Source organism: Leucopleurus acutus (assembly GCF_964270905.1).
Source record: "Leucopleurus acutus genome assembly, chromosome: 16".
NCBI lineage: Eukaryota > Metazoa > Chordata > Mammalia > Artiodactyla > Delphinidae > Leucopleurus > Leucopleurus acutus.
This window is the reverse complement of record NC_139158.1, coordinates 35,293,932-35,309,989: the sequence shown is the minus strand read 5'-3', so window position 1 is coordinate 35,309,989 and position 16,058 is coordinate 35,293,932. Positions and strand designations below refer to the sequence as shown.

Below are 16,058 nucleotides of genomic sequence, written 5' to 3'. Positions count from 1 at the left end.
AGACAGCCCATCACTTCCCCCTACCCTGCCCCTGGATGGCCTGGCTGGGCCACAGTCCCCAGCTGCCCCCTGGTGGTGGCCCAGAGCCCTCGGGCTCCCCACGCCTGTGGGACCCTCTCCTTGGACTGCCCCTGGGAGGCAAGGCCACCTGTCTGTCTGCCCAACCCTTGGGGCCAGGCCAGGCTTCGCACAGCTTGCCTGGGACAAGCTGTCAGCCTCATTCCCTTGGAGGTGACCACAGCTGCTTAGGTGCTAGCGGTCAGTAACTAGCACCTCTGAGGGCCACCTGGGAGGACACTCATTGCCCTCCTGGCCTGGTTCTGGGTCTTCCAGCTCACACCAGGCATATGTCCCAGGCGTGACTTCCCACTCAGTCAGAAATGACCTTTGGGACTTGCCTGGCCAGTTCCAGGGAGGAGATGTGGCCTTGAATCTGATGGTTCTGCCACTTCCTAGCTCTGCAACCTGAGACAGTGTCGCTAAAACTCCATTCATGGCAGAATGGACCCTGTGAGCTGCTTCCCAGAAAAGTCTCGTGGGAAGTGGAAGAGTTAGCTGTGGATTGGTGGTTGGCTCACCATGATACCTGCTGTCCAGAGCCACTCAGAAGGTCTCTCTACCCGGGGAGGCAGCCTCCACACTGCCCAACACCCACTGCCTCTCCGCTCCTGTGGGCTTTAATGGGCTCAGCCCGAGGAGGAGTCTGGGGTCACAGTGTCACAACACAGCTCCTGTCCTCTCCCAGGTTCCTGCCTGAATACCAGCTTGGGAGCCCCTCGCTGCCTGCTGCCGCCCCCACCCCCAGCCCCCATCACCATGCACTCCTTGGACGAGCCGCTCGACCTGAAGCTGAGCATCACAAAGCTCCGGGCGGCGAGAGAGAAGCGGGAGAGGACACTGAGTGCAGTCCGGCACCGAGCTCTGCACAGGGAGCTCGGCCTGGTGGATGACAGCCCCACCCCGGGCTCCCCGGGCTCCCCGCCCTCAGGTACTGTGCCCGGGCAGGGCAGCAGTCTCTGAGCCCTGAAGGAGCCCTGGTGATAGGAAAAACGTCCCAGGTGTATCCACCAGGACATAGTCACAGCCCCTCACAGCCTCACTTAGAGTGCTCTCCACACTGTCCATCCATCCTCCCAGCAGTTTATCTTTGGAGGTGACACTGTCCCTGGGAGGAGGGAACTGACTTGCCCAGCTCCTGAAGCTGGCACAGCAGAGCCAGGATTCAGACTGAGGCCTCTGGGAGAATTTGGAGGAGCTGGTAAGGGGTTACGGGGGATTCATGGGTAGTAGCAAAAGGCCCCATGGCCCAGTGTCTGGGCTCTGAGGCAGAGTGGTCGGTCAGCCAGACCAATTGAGACTGGGGACTGAGCCCAGCAAGTGCTTCTCAGGGGGTGCTTGGGGCTCAGGTCTTCTGCTCCATCTCTGGTGGACCCTGAAAACCAGATCTACCACGTCTGAGCTGGAAGGCTCTGGAAGCAGCCCAGCCCAAACCTTTCATGTTACAGAAGGGGGCAGAAAGGGACGGGAGAGAAGTGAGAGGTCCCTACCTGACATTGTGATGAGGAACCAGGGGCCCTGGGTTCCAGTCCCTATTCAGTTACTTACCCTGTGTGCCAGCCTGTTCCCATCTGTAAAATGGGTACTTCCCATCTTAACCAGTGGCTGAGCTCTCACCACGGCAGAGGTCACATTTGTCAGCTGTACAGGTTGCTACTCAGATTCCTGGGTCCCAGGGTGGTGCGGGGTGGGGGGGGGGCAGGGTGTGGCTGGTGTCTGCTTCCAGAGTCACAGTGGAGGAGTTGTGGGCAGGAGGGACTGGCCCGTCAGAACTCCTGGCTCCAGTATCCCTGAATCATGCCTTTCCCTTAGGCTTCCTGCTGAACCCCAAGTTCCCCGAGAAGGTAGAGGGACGCTTTTCGGCAGCCCCCCTGGTGGACCTCAGCTTGTCGCCGCCGTCCGGGCTGGACTCGCCCAATGGCAGCAGCTCGCTGTCCCCTGAGCGCCAGGGCAATGGGGACCTGCCTGCAGTGCCCACTGGCCCGGTAAGGAGGGGATGTGTGTTCTAGAGAAAGTGTATTTCTGGGGCTGCTGTAACAAAGGACCACAAACTGGGTGGCTTAAAACATAAATGTATTATTGTGGAAGCTAAAGTCCAAAATCAAGGTGTTGACAGGGCCATGGTCTCCCCGAAGGCTCTAGGGGGAGTCCTCCCTTGCCTTTCCCAGCTTCTGGTGGCTCCAGGTGCTCCTTGCCTTCTAGCCATGTCACTCCACTCTCTGCCTCTGTCATCACACGGCCTCCCCGCTCCGTGTGTCTGTGTCCAAATCTCCCTTTCTCTTTTGGAGACACTGGTCACTGGGTTCAGGGCCCCTGTCCAGTCTGACCTCTTAACTTAAATCTGCAAAGACCCCATTTCTATACAAGGTCATGCACACAGGTACCAGGGGTTGGGGCTGGGACATGTCCTCGTGTGGGACACAGCTCAACCCCCAGACAGAGGGAGACCGGGGGTGTGGGGGTGGGGTTTGGGCCCACTGGCCCGTGGGCAGGTGTTGACCAGCTCTGCCCCCTACCCTCCCCCAGGACCTCCAGCCACTGCGCTACCTGGACAGCGTCCCCAGCTCCTTCCAGTTCTTCCTGCCCCTAGGCTCCGGGGGGGCCCTGCACCTGCCTGCTTCCTCATTCCTCACCCCCCCCAAGGACAAGTGCCTCTCGCCAGAGCTGCCCCTGCCCAAGCAGCTGGTGTGTCGCTGGGCCAAGGTGAGTGGGGGTTGGGAAGAGTGGGGCAGGGTCCAGGGCAGGTGGCGGCCCCACTCGGGCTCAGCACACTCTTGGCCCTGCAGTGTAACCAGCCCTTTGAGCTCCTACAAGACCTGGTGGACCACGTCAATGACTACCACGTCAAGCCCGAAAAGGACGCAGGCTACTGCTGCCACTGGGAGGGCTGTGCCCGCCATGGGCGCGGCTTCAACGCCAGGTGAGGGAGGGCGAGGTGGGTGGGAAGGGGGGCCTGGGTGTCCAGCGGCTGAGCTGTCCTCCTCCTGTGCCCTCCCTGGAGCAGATACAAAATGCTCATCCACATCCGCACACACACCAACGAGAAGCCGCACCGCTGCCCCACCTGCAGCAAGAGCTTCTCCCGCCTGGAGAACCTGAAGATCCACAACCGGTCACACACAGGTGAGGGCGGGGCTGGAGTGCGGGCGCCGGGCCATCTCTGCAGCCAAGAGACAGTCGCGTACCCCAACTGTTTGGCGGCCCCTTTCCGAGTGCCACTTGCTGGGGAAGCCTCTCCCATGGGTCAGACCCTCGCCACGCGCTCTTGGGACACAGACTTGTCTTCCTGTGTCACACTCGGCATTGTGTTCGTATGATCGTCGACTCATGCCACCTGTGACTGCAGTGTGTCTGCTCGCTTCTCGTGGATCCCAGCACACAACAGGGCCAGCACTGGCCAGCAGAGCCACACACTTAATTTATTTATTTTAAAAATATTTATTTATTTGGCTGCGCTGGGTCTTAGCTGCGGCACGCGAACTCTTAGTTGTAGCATGTGGGATGTAGCTCCCTGACCAGAGATCAAACCCGGGGCCCCTGCATTGGGAGTGTGGAGTCTTAGCCACTGGATCGCCAGGGAAGCCCCTTAATTTTAAATTTCCTAATCGCCCACATTGAAAAAAGTACAAAGAAATACACGGTGAGGTGAATTACAATGATATATTTTCTTGAACTCAATATATTCAAAATGTTGTCAATTCAATATTAAAACATCAGGGAGGGACTTCCCTGGCAGTCCAGTGGTTAAGACTGTGCTTCCAATGCAGGGGGCGCAGGTTCGATCCCTGGTCAGGGGACTAAGATCCCGAATGCCTGCGCTGCGTGGCCAACAAACAAACAAAAAAACCCCACACACATCAAGGAGACACTGAAATTCTTCATTTCCTACAAAGTCTGTGGACTCCAGTGTATATTTTACACTAGAGGCACATCTCAAAGGCTCACAGCTTCACGGGGCTCCGGCCGGCCCTGGTCAGCAGGAGCAGCCCTTTCATAAATCTGGAGAAACTGTTGAGTCAGGGCCAAGGGCATCCCCGCAGCGCTCACTGTGAGCCAGGCCCTAGCAGGGTCTTTAAGCAATTACCTGTGGAAGTGGTCGCTGGCATCAAAGTCTGAAGCACAGGCCTGAGGCCAAGGGCACACACAGCCAGGCCACAGGCTGGCTTCTCAGCGGCCACGACCTGCCGTCCCCACTGGAGTCAGAGCTCTGCCGGTGCTGAGGACACCACCCCCCAAATCAGACAGCCCCTGCTCTCAGGGAGGTCTCGGTCTGGGGTGAGGGGCCTGGGGACTGTCGAGTGGGTGGTGGGGGGTGGGAAACTGGGCTGGGATGGCCTGGGCGGTGGGAGCCCCTCACACCGGCACTGGCGCCGCCCACAGGCGAGAAGCCCTACGTGTGCCCCTACGAGGGCTGCAACAAGCGCTACTCCAACTCCAGTGACCGCTTCAAGCACACGCGTACCCACTACGTGGACAAGCCCTACTACTGCAAGATGCCCGGCTGCCACAAGCGCTACACGGACCCCAGCTCGCTGCGCAAACATATCAAGGCCCACGGACACTTCGTGTCGCACGAGCAGCAAGAGCTGCTGCAACTTCGCCCACCCCCCAAACCACCGCTGCCCACCCCTGACGGCAGCCCCTATGTCAGCGGGGCCCAGATCATCATCCCCAACCCGGCTGCCCTCTTCGGAGGCCCCGGCCTGCCCGGCCTGCCTCTGCCCCTGGCTCCCGGCCCCCTTGACCTCAGTGCCCTAGCCTGTGGCAATGGCGGGAGCAGTGGGGGTGCAGGGGGCATGGGCCCTGGGCTGCCCGGCCCCGTCCTGCCCCTCAATCTGGCCAAGAACCCGCTGCTGCCCTCGCCCTTTGGGGCTAGCGGACTGGGCCTGCCCGTGGTCTCCCTCCTCGCTGGCTCCGCTGGCGGCAAGGCCGAGGGGGAGAAGGGGCGTGGGGCAGTGCCGGCCAGGGCCCTGGGCACAGAAGGCCGCAAGACCCCCCTGGAGAGGACTGAGAGCGGCCGCTCCCGGCCAAGTCCCGATGGCCTCCCCCTGCTGCCGGGCACTGTGCTGGACCTGTCCACAGGCGTCAACTCAGCGGCCAGCAGCCCAGAGGCACTCACTCCTGGCTGGGTGGTCATCCCGCCGGGCTCCGTGCTGCTCAAACCGGCCGTGGTGAACTGAACCCACTTAGTGGACGCCGACCACCTGTAGCCCAGCCGGCGGCTCCCAGCCCTGCCCCCCGACGAACGGAAGCTCTTCTGCGAAATAGCAATAATGTTCTCCTGCCCCAGGGCCCAGTTGGCTGTGTCCCCTGGGCAGACCTAGCCCCAGATAAGCTGGGCAGCAAGGATGGTGCTAGAAGGGCATTGCTGGCACCCCAGGCTCCCGAGGGAGGAACTGGGTCTGCCAGCTAGGGAGAGCTGTGCTCCTGGGTGCTGAGGCCTGGCTCACCTCTGCCCCACCCCACCCCCCACCTAGCCCTCAGTCCCCCTGTCCCCCAACTCTAGTGCCACCCTCATCCAGTGGCCAGCTGGGCAGGTCACCCTCCCTCCCTTGCCCACCTGCCAGCCCTGTCCCAGCAGTGGGGTGGTGGGGTGGCATCTGCCCTCCTGACTAGCTCCAGGCTCCCTCCCCATCCCCTTTAATGGTGAGCTGTGAGGACCCCCTGGGATTGAGGTCCCACCCCATCCTGCCTAGCCTCACTGGCCCCCTGCTCTGGGGGCTCCTGACCCCTTTCCCTCTGGTCTACCCTCCAGAGGGAGAGCAAGACAGACGCAGGCCCTGGCAAAGCCACAGGAAGAAGCCACCTTACCTTATGACAAGGCGCCTCCCAGCTTGGAGAGAGAGGCCCGCTCTGCCAGCTGCCCCTCATTGCCCGCCATCTGCAGCAGCCAGCTCGCTGCCCGAGGGTCAGTCCCTCCTGTGGACTGGCTGACACTCCAGGTTGAGGGGGCTGGCTGACTACTCATCTGCCCCTTCACCACTGGGCCTCCCTCTACTTTCAGGGAGCCCGGAGTGGGGAGAGGTGCCAGGACCTGGGACCGGCCCAGCTCAGGGAATAGGTGGGGCTGGGCCTGGCCTGGCCTGGGGTGGTGCCACCCTGCACAAGGGGCTGTGGAGGCCTGCAAGGTGTTGTTGGGAGGGGAGGCTGGCTAGGCACAACCCCGGGCTGGGATACGGCTTCTGTCCTGGGGGCACCAAGTCACGGCCAGCACAGGCGAGGGAGGGCTCCAGGCTGGTGCTGGGCATGGGAGCTTCCAGAGGCCATGGACAGAAGGACCTGGGCTTGAGGAGGGGAAGAGGGGCTGCGAAGCAGCCAAGGATGCCCTTGGGAGGGCCCCACCCCTCTGCCTGGGAAGGGGAAACCAGACAAAAGAACCTGGACTTGGCGACCTGGCTGCTTCCTTTGGCTTTTCTGAGCTGAGCTCCTGCCCTAGGTGTCCCTGCTCTGCTCCCCCACGGAGGGGGCCAGAATAAGCTAAGGATGCTGGGGCTCCGTGTGCCCCAGAGCCCACACTGCTGCCCAAACCCAGGGAGCTGGGCTCTCCCACAGGCCTGGCAGTGCAGCACATGTCTCATTCCCCGCCCTGAGCCCTCACGTTCCCTCCCCGTAGGGGCCCTGGTTCGGTCTGGGAGGTGCTGGCCCAGCAGTCAGGAGCTCTGTCTGGCTCCTAGGCCTGCCCTGCCCTTGGCCACAGTGACCAAGCCCTCCATGTCGCCGGCTGCAGAACAAGGGAGCTATGGGACTGCAGGGGGGTCCTTAGCAGCCCTGCAGCTTCCCTCCTCTGAGCAGCTCTGCTGACCCTGCCCTTTCCTGGACTGCCCTTCTGTCCCAGAGGGGTCACCCTGACCCAGCCCACTGACAGGGCCCGGCAGCACTGGCTTTGCCCCTTGAAGGGGCTGTGAGCAAAGCAGGAGGGAGCTGGTCTCCTTCCCTCGCGCCCCACCTAGGACCCAGGCACCCCCACCCCCACTAAGGGCCCCAGGCCTTAAGTCCCCATTGGGGTGAGGGGTTTGAGACTCAAGCCCCGGGAGCAGAGGAACAGGGCACTGGAAGGTGACATTAGCTCAGCATGTGACTCGGTGATAGACCAGGCCCGAAGGGGCCAGTGTACGTGTCGTTGTTGTCGGTTTGTTGTTGCACATTCCAGGATATCAGTATTCTAACAGGTTCTAAGTGCCTTTCTATCGTAGCTTATGTTTTTCCTCCTCTTGGCTCCATTGCTGTTAGCATAGAGTTTTAAAAAAAGAAAAGAGATAAGCTAATGACTATAACAATATATTCCTCCATGTGAGAGGAGTTTATAAAGAAACAATAAAAGCGAGTTACAAACACAGTTTGTCTTGGATGTGCCAGGAGCTGGGCCATGCACAGGAGACCACCTCCGACCGCCTGTGCCTGGCTCTGGGGTCCCCCACCCAGACTGCAGTGCCGAGACCCTGTTCTGGGGTTTTCTCCCAACCCTGTGGGGGCCATAAGCTCTCTATCTGCTGCTGGGAGCTGGAAGGGAAGGGCGGCAAGGGGAGGTGCTGAGATGGAAGGTTCTGGACAACACATCGCAGGTTCAGGTACTCATCTGCCACTGCCTGCCATGACTTTGTTAAGTGCCTTAGCTATGGGGAAGCCTGGCTCCCTGGCCTCGGTGCAATGAGAGGCTGGCAAAAGCTCCTCTTTTCCGGCCGTACCCTGGAGCTTTCCCCCCAGATTACTGAGGTGTTAGAGCCCAACCCAGGTCAGGGAAAGGCGGCCTGTGACAGAGCCCAGGGGCCCGAGCTCCATCCACCCACGGGGTGGGCGGGGCAGACCTGAGGACGGTGATGCCGAGGGAGGGCCTGGCATTGGGACTGCGACAGCAGGAGAGGCTGTGTCCGGTACTTGACAGAACGCGACCAGCTTCCTTAGACAAGCAGGGCCAGGCTGGCTGGCTTCTAGCCAACCTTGCCCACACTGGCCCCGCTAGGTGTCAAAGGCCCAATAACGGGCAGGCAGATGCCACTGCTTCCCCTCCCCTGCAGGTACAGCCCCACAGCTGGCGGGAAGAGCAGCCTGCCTTCTGGAATCTGGCCGTGCGCACTCAAGAAATGCAGAAAAGACATTTATTACCGAGCTATAAATTAGAGGTGGGCGGGTGGGGTGTGAGGCACCGAGCGGTCACGTTTTGGGCGGCTGCTCTCGCTCTCTGTCCTCCTGGGCCTGGATTCTGAGTTCCTCCTCAAGGCGCTCCTTCGCTCGCACCACCTGGGGAGGGAGTCACAAACAGTTAGGCAGGATGGCCCCTTCCCTCCCCGGGTCCAGCTCCAGCTCCCTGGAGAGCAGTAGGCAGGTCAGAGATAACAGCCTGAGCGGAATATAAACAGAGGGGCCCGGGGACACACTGAATGAGTCTGGGAGCTGAGAGCTGGTTCCAGCACTCCACCAGCTAGCAGTCCTGGCCCTTCAAAGCCTCGGCTGCTGGGGGCTCCACTGTCCAGGGTGACACAGGGCCCAGGCAAACACAGCCCCACTGGCTGGGCCACATGGAGCTGGCAGCCCTGAGGGACTGGCAGTTCAGGGGGCTCCCTGCGCCCCAGGGACCTTTCTCCTGACAAGCTCTGAACTGCCTGGAAATGAGGGAGGCCCAGTGAGAAGCGGCCCCGCGGCCTGCCCCCGTCCCAGCACTCACCTTTGACTGCAGGTAGAAGGAGCCACCCACGGATTTATCGTTCACCTTGAATAGGTGTTCGTAGTTCTGCAGAGGAGGGGAGACGGTGAGGGTCCCTGGGTTACAGAGGCGGGGGAAGCTAGGAGATGACAAAAAGGAAAGCGAAAGGGCTCGCCCCCTCCGCCATGCTACAGCACCCAGAGCCGCTGAGGGGCGGAAAAGCGGACAGGTGCCCACTGAGGGAGGCCCACGCCTCTGCCACTGCTGCCTGTGGCCTAAACACTGCCAAGTGACAGTGGCTTCTTCGAATCCCAGCTGGCCGCAGCCAGAGCCCCCGCTCCTGCCCGTTTCTGCTGCCCCCCTTCCCCCTCCCAATGCTGGTGGCCTGCCGCCCCATCCCCACTTCTGGTCTGCTTGTCTCAGAGCTGGTCTGGTGGCCTCACCTTCTGGATCTCCTCAGGGCTCAGCTTAGAGACGTTGAGAATCTGCTGTGCCTCCTGGAGGCTGAGGCCGGAGAGGTTGGAGGCGGCCGCAGACTGGTGTCCCGCGCGCCCCCGGGCGTCAGCTGCTGCCCTGCTGGCTGTGGGGACACACGGGTGAGCACTTGGCACTCAGCAGCCCAGAGCTCCCCCGGGCCTTCCACGTGGGCAGCTCACCGCTGCCAGGTGGCGTGGGGGAGGAGACAAGCCGGGCCAGAGGGCATCTCTTCTCCAGGAGTGGATTTTTTGGGGGTGGGGGGTAGTAAAGTGAGGACAGGGGCAGGGGCTGGTCAAACCTGGCATCAGGTCCCCAACCTAGACCATGAGATGACCCTGTCCCTCTTTTCTCCCCTGGCCTCTACCTCCTGGATGCATCGCAAGTTGGGGAGTTTAGGTTACTATGGGGAACAGAGTGAAGCTGCAAGCAGGGGGAGGCAGCATGGCTCTGCCCTACGGTTACCTAGGCCACCAAAGCAGGCTGCCTTGGGTGACTTCTTCCCTTTCAACGCCTCTAGATTCAGGAGCCAGTATACTTTTTCTTAAAGGGTCAGAGAATAAGTATTTTAGGTTCTGCAGGCCAATTAGTCTGTGTTGCAATTACTGGACTCTGCCTCGAAAACAGCCAGAGGTATGGCTGTTCCAATAAAACTTTATTTACAAAAACAGGTGGCCAGGAGGGCCAGTGTGCCCATTTCTGGCCGGATGCTCACGCCCATCAGGTCTCCCTTTTATAGGATTGTCCCAAGATCTAGTAGTCTGCCCCCCCAATGGGAAGTGCCCCAGGCGACCTGAGCTGCCAGAACCCCACCCCACAGAGGGCCCTTGCATTCACAATTGGCCCAGTGCGAGGGAGGGGCCCAGAGCTACCAGGAAAATCTGAGCCAGGCAGGATCTCCCAGCCCAAGGAGACAGAGGCCCAAGCTTACCTGCAAACTCCTGCTGCAGGGCCCGGGCAAAGGCCCTGCCCACCACCTGCACGCCCATCACAATGATCTGGGCCAGGTACTTGGCCTGTGAGCAAAGCAGGCACCTATTAGCAGGCTACATTCTCAGAGCCCCCAGTGATGGACCCTGGAAGTGGTGGCTGTGCGACAAGACTTCTGGATTGCTGAGGTAAGGAAGCTCAGAGCAGCAGCCATAGACCACTTCCTCCAAAGCACCCTGATAAAAAGCTTCTGCTTTGGGTGGCTTCGGGTGCCCATGGGACAGCAGGCCTGGGGAGCGGGGCGGGGGGGGGAAACCCAAGAGAATCCCCAGAGGCAGACAGGACTCTCCCTCGTCCTTTGGAAGAGGCGGACAGGATCCAAGGCAAAGTGGCCTGGGAACCAGAACTCAGGGCCGGTCCCAGACCCACCATTCACTCTGCCACGACCGGCAGCTTCTTGTACTTGGCTGGTCCAACCGTTACTGGTGGGGAAACGCAGTGCCATTCTAATTCTCCCCACACTATTCAAGTCAGTTCCAATCAACACAACAAAAGACCAAAATACCCTCCACTTTCAAGGAGCAAAGCCCACTAGGTGGGCATTTAGACAAACACAGCAGGGACCAAGTGGTGAGGGAGAGCAGGCCAACCCCTGTTCCTCCACTGGCTCACTCCTTCACTCAAACCCTGCTTGATAGTTAGCACTGGGACCACAAAGATACCCAGGACCCGGCCCTGTGGGAAACCCTCCACTGCAGCGCAGCGCGAGCGTCTTCTGCCCCAAGACCGCGTGGGCCAATGCACCATGGAGACAAGTGGGGCATCTCATCAAGCATGACCAGAGGCGTGGAAAGGCACCAGAGGGACACCTCAGGAAGGACAGGGAGACTCTGGGAGGCAACGGCACTTCTCCTGGCAGGTAGAATCTCGATGGGAAGATGGGGGCTTTCTAGGCAGGGGGACCAGGGTGAGTCCAACTGGGAGAAAGTGTAGGGGATGCCTGGGAGCAGCCAAGAGCCCAGAGGTCTTGTAAAATAGTAGGAGGTAAGATGAGGCAGGCGGGTGAGATGGGAAACATACAGATCTTACTGTGACCAAGGATTACAAACAGACAGCACGTGTGTGTGAGCTGGTACAAACGTGGGTGCGTGGAGGACACCCGGAGAATGCTCGCAGCAGGTCACCACTGCTCACATGGCACATCCAAGTGGTTTCCAACAACCAAGAATGGACTTAGCCAGGGTGCTGAGCACTGTGACAAACACATTCTATCTATTGTGCCATCTAATCCCAACAACTCAAGACCCTGAAACACAGAGGGGTTTAGTGACCAACATGAGGACACACAACTAATACCTGGGGGAAGATGGGCAGAAAACCCACAGCCAGTGCTATCAGCTATCCCCAGGCTGCCCACCTCACACAGAATCCCGCGGTCTGCAGGGAGGGCGACTGAACAACATGACAAGGATCAGGACCCAACCCAGAGGCCGAAGAGGGGCTTGTTAGATTCCAGTGGAACCCCGACTCCAGAACTGGCCTTGCTGGCCTCTAATGGGTGGGGTGGGATGCGGTTCCAGGCCATTAGCGGGGATTGATAAATTGGAAGTGGGTTTGGATTTCACAAGTGGGTGGAAATTTCATAAGCCCCGTATTTCACACCATGAAGACTCTCCAGTGATCAGAGAGAGGGGCGGGGCTGCAGGCGCTGCACTGAGGTGAATAGACTAACGAGGATCTGCTTCAGAGGGGAAAGTCTCACCTGGCTTCTCCCGCAACCCCCGCTTGCCTAAAGCCTCTCCCAAGTCGGGCAGGAGGCTCTGAGATGGACAGCTGGTCCTGTCTGAGGGACTGAGAGGCTGACCAGCAGGTGATTCCGAGTGTTCCCTTGGCCAGGAATTCCCACCAGGCCTCCGACCACACCTCCTTCTGTTGCCACACCTGACAGCAGCCCCATCCCACTGCCTGCACTGCCTGCACTGCCTCGTAGTCAGGTGTTTACTTCTCTGCCCAGGTGGTGACTGTTGCTAAATAATGAACGTTAAGAGCTGAGGCTCTAACTGGGCAGCTCCCCCACCACCCCCTGCCCATGGCTCCTGCTGCCAGAGCTCCATAGCTGCAGGGCAGGCTGGGCTTCCTGCAAAGTTTCAGAGGCTACCCCAGCCATCCAAGGGAGCTGCCTGGTCCACCCACCGCAGCTACCAAGCTTCCTGCGGGAGGCATCTCCTGGGGGAGGCAGTGATGCGGAGGTTACACAGACAAGCTCTGGAATCACCTGTGTGCAAATGACAGCTGGGTGCCCTGGATAAGTTCCCCAGTCTCCCTGAGCCTCAGCCTCCTCTCCTATTGTGGTCAACCATAGGGCTGTCACGGGGATTAAATGAGGTAATCCTTATAAAGTGCCTGCCTCAGACCCTGATAATATAGTAGGTGTTCAATAAATGTTGATTTTCATTTATTATTACTCTTTGTTTCCCAAAACCTGACACTGGCCAGGCACTGGAGAGTAACAAAGCTCCGCCCAACACAGCAGCTCATTTGATAGATCCTCTGATTCCTCAGGGGAAAAAGCTACAAAATGTTGGCTTACGTTCCCAGGGAGCTGGAAGCAGCGTGGAAGAGAAGTGAGAAGGCTGCTTTAGTCAGGCTGACATAACCTGGGTCCCCGCTTTGCTTCTTGCCAGCTGTGTGGCCCTGGCAATCACTCAACCTCTCTGAACCTCAGTTTTCTTACCTGCAAAATGGGGAGAATAATACCCCCCTTATAGGAGGGCTAAGGCCCTCAGAAGGCAAGGCATGTAAAAAGTGGACACCTGAGCAGCTCAACAGCTGCCTCTGCTTCCAGACCAGATCCTGCTTGATGCTGAATGATCTAGAGATCAGAGGTGCAGCCAAGCTTCTCAGCTACCTACTCAAAACCCAGACACCTACCAAAGTGCCAGGTGGGTCAGCTGTGCTCAGAGCTGAGGATTCATGGGGAGCACAGCTGTGCCAGCTGCAGCTACCACAGGGGATGAAGACAGTTACTGGCCCAGAAAGCCCTAAAACACCCCATAATCCACTGACTGATGCTCGGGCCTGAAGACCCTGGGCAAGAGCAACTGGCCAACACAGCATCCAACTCAGGCCAAGCTGTTGGTCAAGGAGCAGAGGTCAGAGCCATGAGACTCCATGCCTGGGACACTGCAGATGGCACACATGCTTTCCTGCCTGGAGAGCAACGTGGCACAATGCGGGACCAAAGCCCTGCAGCTGGGGCAAAGGACCACAGGCAGTGTGGGGGGTTGGGAAGCCCTAAGGAATGTGGTTTGTCTTGTGTGAAGTGCATCAAGAAGGCAACCTGGCTTTGGACAGATGGATGTGCAAAGTTCCCTTCAAGGCACAGTTCCTTGGGCTGGTGGGTAGAGACAGCCACTGACTCACCCTCTCTCAAGGACACATGGAGATAGAAAGGGGGCTCTCTTCACCCAGGGCCCCTGCAAACAGCTGCTGGCATCACAACTAGGCAGGAGGGAGGTCAGGACCACAACTGTCACATCTGCCATGATATGTCCAGGGCCTGGGCTGTGGCTAGCACAGCAGGTGCCCGATACATATCTGAATGAATGTGACACTTGACAGGGCTTCCAAATGCTTCCCACTCCCTCTGCTGAAGGAGGGTTCTGGCCATCCTCCCAAAACACGCACACAATACCCTACCTCTGCTGCCACTGCCAGCCAATTCAGTCTACCCCCAGCTTGGCATCCCCAGCTCTGGCTACAAATGACTTCTCTAGTTTTCTCTCCCCTCATTGCTCTCCACGTCACGTACTGCAGCCACACCATCTACTCCAGGATCGGCTCCCCTCCTTCTTTATTCTGAATTCATACACCACACAGGTCACTCTTTTCAAGTGCACAATTCAGCACTTTATAGGATATTCATAGAGCTGTATAACATTTTCATTATCCATCCCCCCAAAACTCCATACCCATTAACCCAATGAACATCCTCTCTCCTACTCCACTACTGTCTAATCCCAACATCCTTCAAGACTTAGCTCATGTCAGGCTTCCCTAGTGGCACAGTGGTTAAGAATCCACCTGCCAATGTAGGGGACACGCGTTCAAGTCCTGGTCCGGGAAAATCCCACATATCCCACATGCCGCAGAGCAGCTAAGCCTGTGCACCACAACTGCTGAGCCTGCGCTCTAGAGTCCGCGAGCCACAACTACTGAGCCTGTGTGCTACAACTACTGAAGCCCACGCACCTACAGCCTGTGCTCTGCAACAAGGGAAGCCACTGCAGTGAGAAGTCCGCGCACCACAGCGAAGAGTAGCCCCTGCTCCCTGCAACTAGAGAAAGCCCCGAGGAATGAAGACCCAACGCAGCCAAAAATAAGTAAATAAAATAAACAAATTTATATATATAAAGACTTAGCTCATGTCATTTTCCTATTAATATTGTCCTATTTTACGGACTCGCCTGCTTTCTCCTTTAAGGTACCAACTCCTCCAGAGCCACATGCAGGAATGTGTGTGAAGGACCCAGCGGGGTGGGGGGCGGGGTCCTCAGAAAATGGCAGTGACTATTACAAGGCAGGAACAATGTGGTTCTATGTGTACTCTCAGGACACAGAGCAGCTGGGCTTAAAACTGGGATGAGTGACCCTGGAAAAGTCAGATGCCCTGAGTTTCAGATTGTTTATCTGTAAAATGGCGACAATGAGAGCACCGACTTCTTTAGAATTAAATGGGAATCTACATAAGCCTCAGCTCAGGGCCTGGCACTTGTAAGCTCCTACCTTATCCTTAACACTATCAGTTAATAAGTGGCTCCCCAAACCCACTGCCTCAATCACTCAACAATCCTCTAACCGGGGATAAAGCTCAGGACCCTGTACTTTTAAAGGTCCCCAGGTGACCTGAGGCAGCCAGTGTGGCCCAGATCTGTGGACTGGCTCTGGGTGCCAGTGGTACCGCAGAAACGCTCAGTTTTCGGTGTTGCAGGGTCTGGTTCAAGTCCCAGTTCTGCCACTTCCTCGTGAAAGTCCCGGAGCCCGTTTCACCAGCTTTCAAATGGGGACGATAATAGGGCGACACCATCAACTAGCTCGGGGACCGAGCAGGGGCTCGCGGGCAGGACTTACCTCCACCTTGGGCTGCCGGCACGTGGCTAGCGCACACGGCGATCGCATCTGCTCGGTATTTCCCGGCATGCCTGACCCGCCCTGCCTTCCAGCCAGAAGGCTCTCCCTGGCCCCTAGGTCGCCAGCGCCCGCCTCAGTAACCCCCGGCTGCGACACCCCAGTCCCCGCTCCCCGCCGGGAACGCAGGTGGCGCGCGGCGCCCGCAGTCCAGCCGGAGCTCCCAGCCCCGGCCCCGAAACTGCCTCCCTTCCCCTCCCCTCCTCACGCCTCACCATGGCGGCCACTGTGCTTCGGAGGCACGGGCTCCGGCTTCCCGGCCCCTCGGCCCCGGCTCAAGGGCGCCGGCGGGTCAAAGGTCAAGGGAAGCTGCGAAAAGCGCGTGCGCTGGGCATGCGCGTTGCTTCTGAAAGGGCGGGGCGTGGGCGGAGACCTATGGCCCGTGCGCGGAGTCGGGGCGGGGCCTGCCTCAGCCTCCGGCGTTCCGGCGGCCACCGGAGGCTACTGATGGGCGGTTTCAGGACCCTCTGGCCGTCCTGCTTATCCTGGGGCGCTAGGAGCAACAGAACAACACCGGTCAAATGGGTGTGTGTGTGTGTGTGTGTGTGTGTGTGTGTGTACTATTTCTTCCCTCCATTTTGCCAAAATATTTGGGACTAAAAGACATGCAATAAACATACAACACCTCACAAACAATGAGTAAGACGTCAAATTCTCACAAATATTTAGGAAAACAGGAAACTTCAAAGTAGGTTTCATTCCAGGTTCCCTGTCTGGAAAGGAGGGCTCGTCTCCCTCCTCCTTCAAGTCTTTGTTCCAATGTTACCTT

The 16,058-nt window shown here is 58.7% G+C and overlaps 2 protein-coding genes across 2 annotated transcripts; one reads left to right on the top strand and one right to left on the bottom strand.

Moving 5' to 3' along the window:
• The first annotated feature begins 813 nt into the window (after positions 1–813).
• GLIS2 (GLIS family zinc finger 2) lies at positions 814–5,477 on the top strand. The gene is made up of 6 exons (XM_082857608.1): positions 814–988; positions 1,870–2,042; positions 2,584–2,760; positions 2,844–2,977; positions 3,062–3,180; positions 4,438–5,477. The coding sequence occupies exons 1-6, from the start codon at positions 817–819 to the stop codon at positions 5,235–5,237; spliced, it is 1,575 nt and encodes a 524-aa protein (XP_082713734.1). The 5' UTR covers positions 814–816; the 3' UTR covers positions 5,238–5,477.
• A 2,662-nt stretch (positions 5,478–8,139) lies between these two features.
• Positions 8,140–15,573, bottom strand: PAM16 (presequence translocase associated motor 16). Its single transcript, XM_082857978.1, has 5 exons — positions 15,505–15,573; positions 10,104–10,188; positions 9,142–9,278; positions 8,720–8,785; positions 8,140–8,295 (listed from the first exon to the last, which is right to left on the bottom strand). Exons 1-5 carry the CDS (start codon positions 15,505–15,507, stop codon positions 8,209–8,211), a joined length of 378 nt encoding a protein of 125 aa, XP_082714104.1. The 5' UTR covers positions 15,508–15,573; the 3' UTR covers positions 8,140–8,208.
• Positions 15,574–16,058: the final 485 nt, after the last annotated feature.

Bases quoted from the DNA above. Each gene is read 5' to 3' on its own strand.
- PAM16 (XM_082857978.1), bottom strand. The intron at 9,279-10,103 runs GTAAGCTTGGGC...GTGTCCCCACAG, and splicing joins CCTGCAGCAGGAGTTTGCAG to CCAGCAGGGCAGCAGCTGAC. The intron at 8,786-9,141 runs GTGAGGCCACCA...CCTCCTCTGCAG, and splicing joins GCCCTGAGGAGATCCAGAAG to AACTACGAACACCTATTCAA.
- GLIS2 (XM_082857608.1), top strand. From the start codon at position 817: ATGCACTCCTTGGACGAGCCGCTCGACCTGAAGCTGAGCATCACAAAG. The intron at 989-1,869 runs GTACTGTGCCCG...CCTTTCCCTTAG, and splicing joins CCCGGGCTCCCCGCCCTCAG to GCTTCCTGCTGAACCCCAAG. The intron at 2,761-2,843 runs GTGAGTGGGGGT...TTGGCCCTGCAG, and splicing joins TGGTGTGTCGCTGGGCCAAG to TGTAACCAGCCCTTTGAGCT.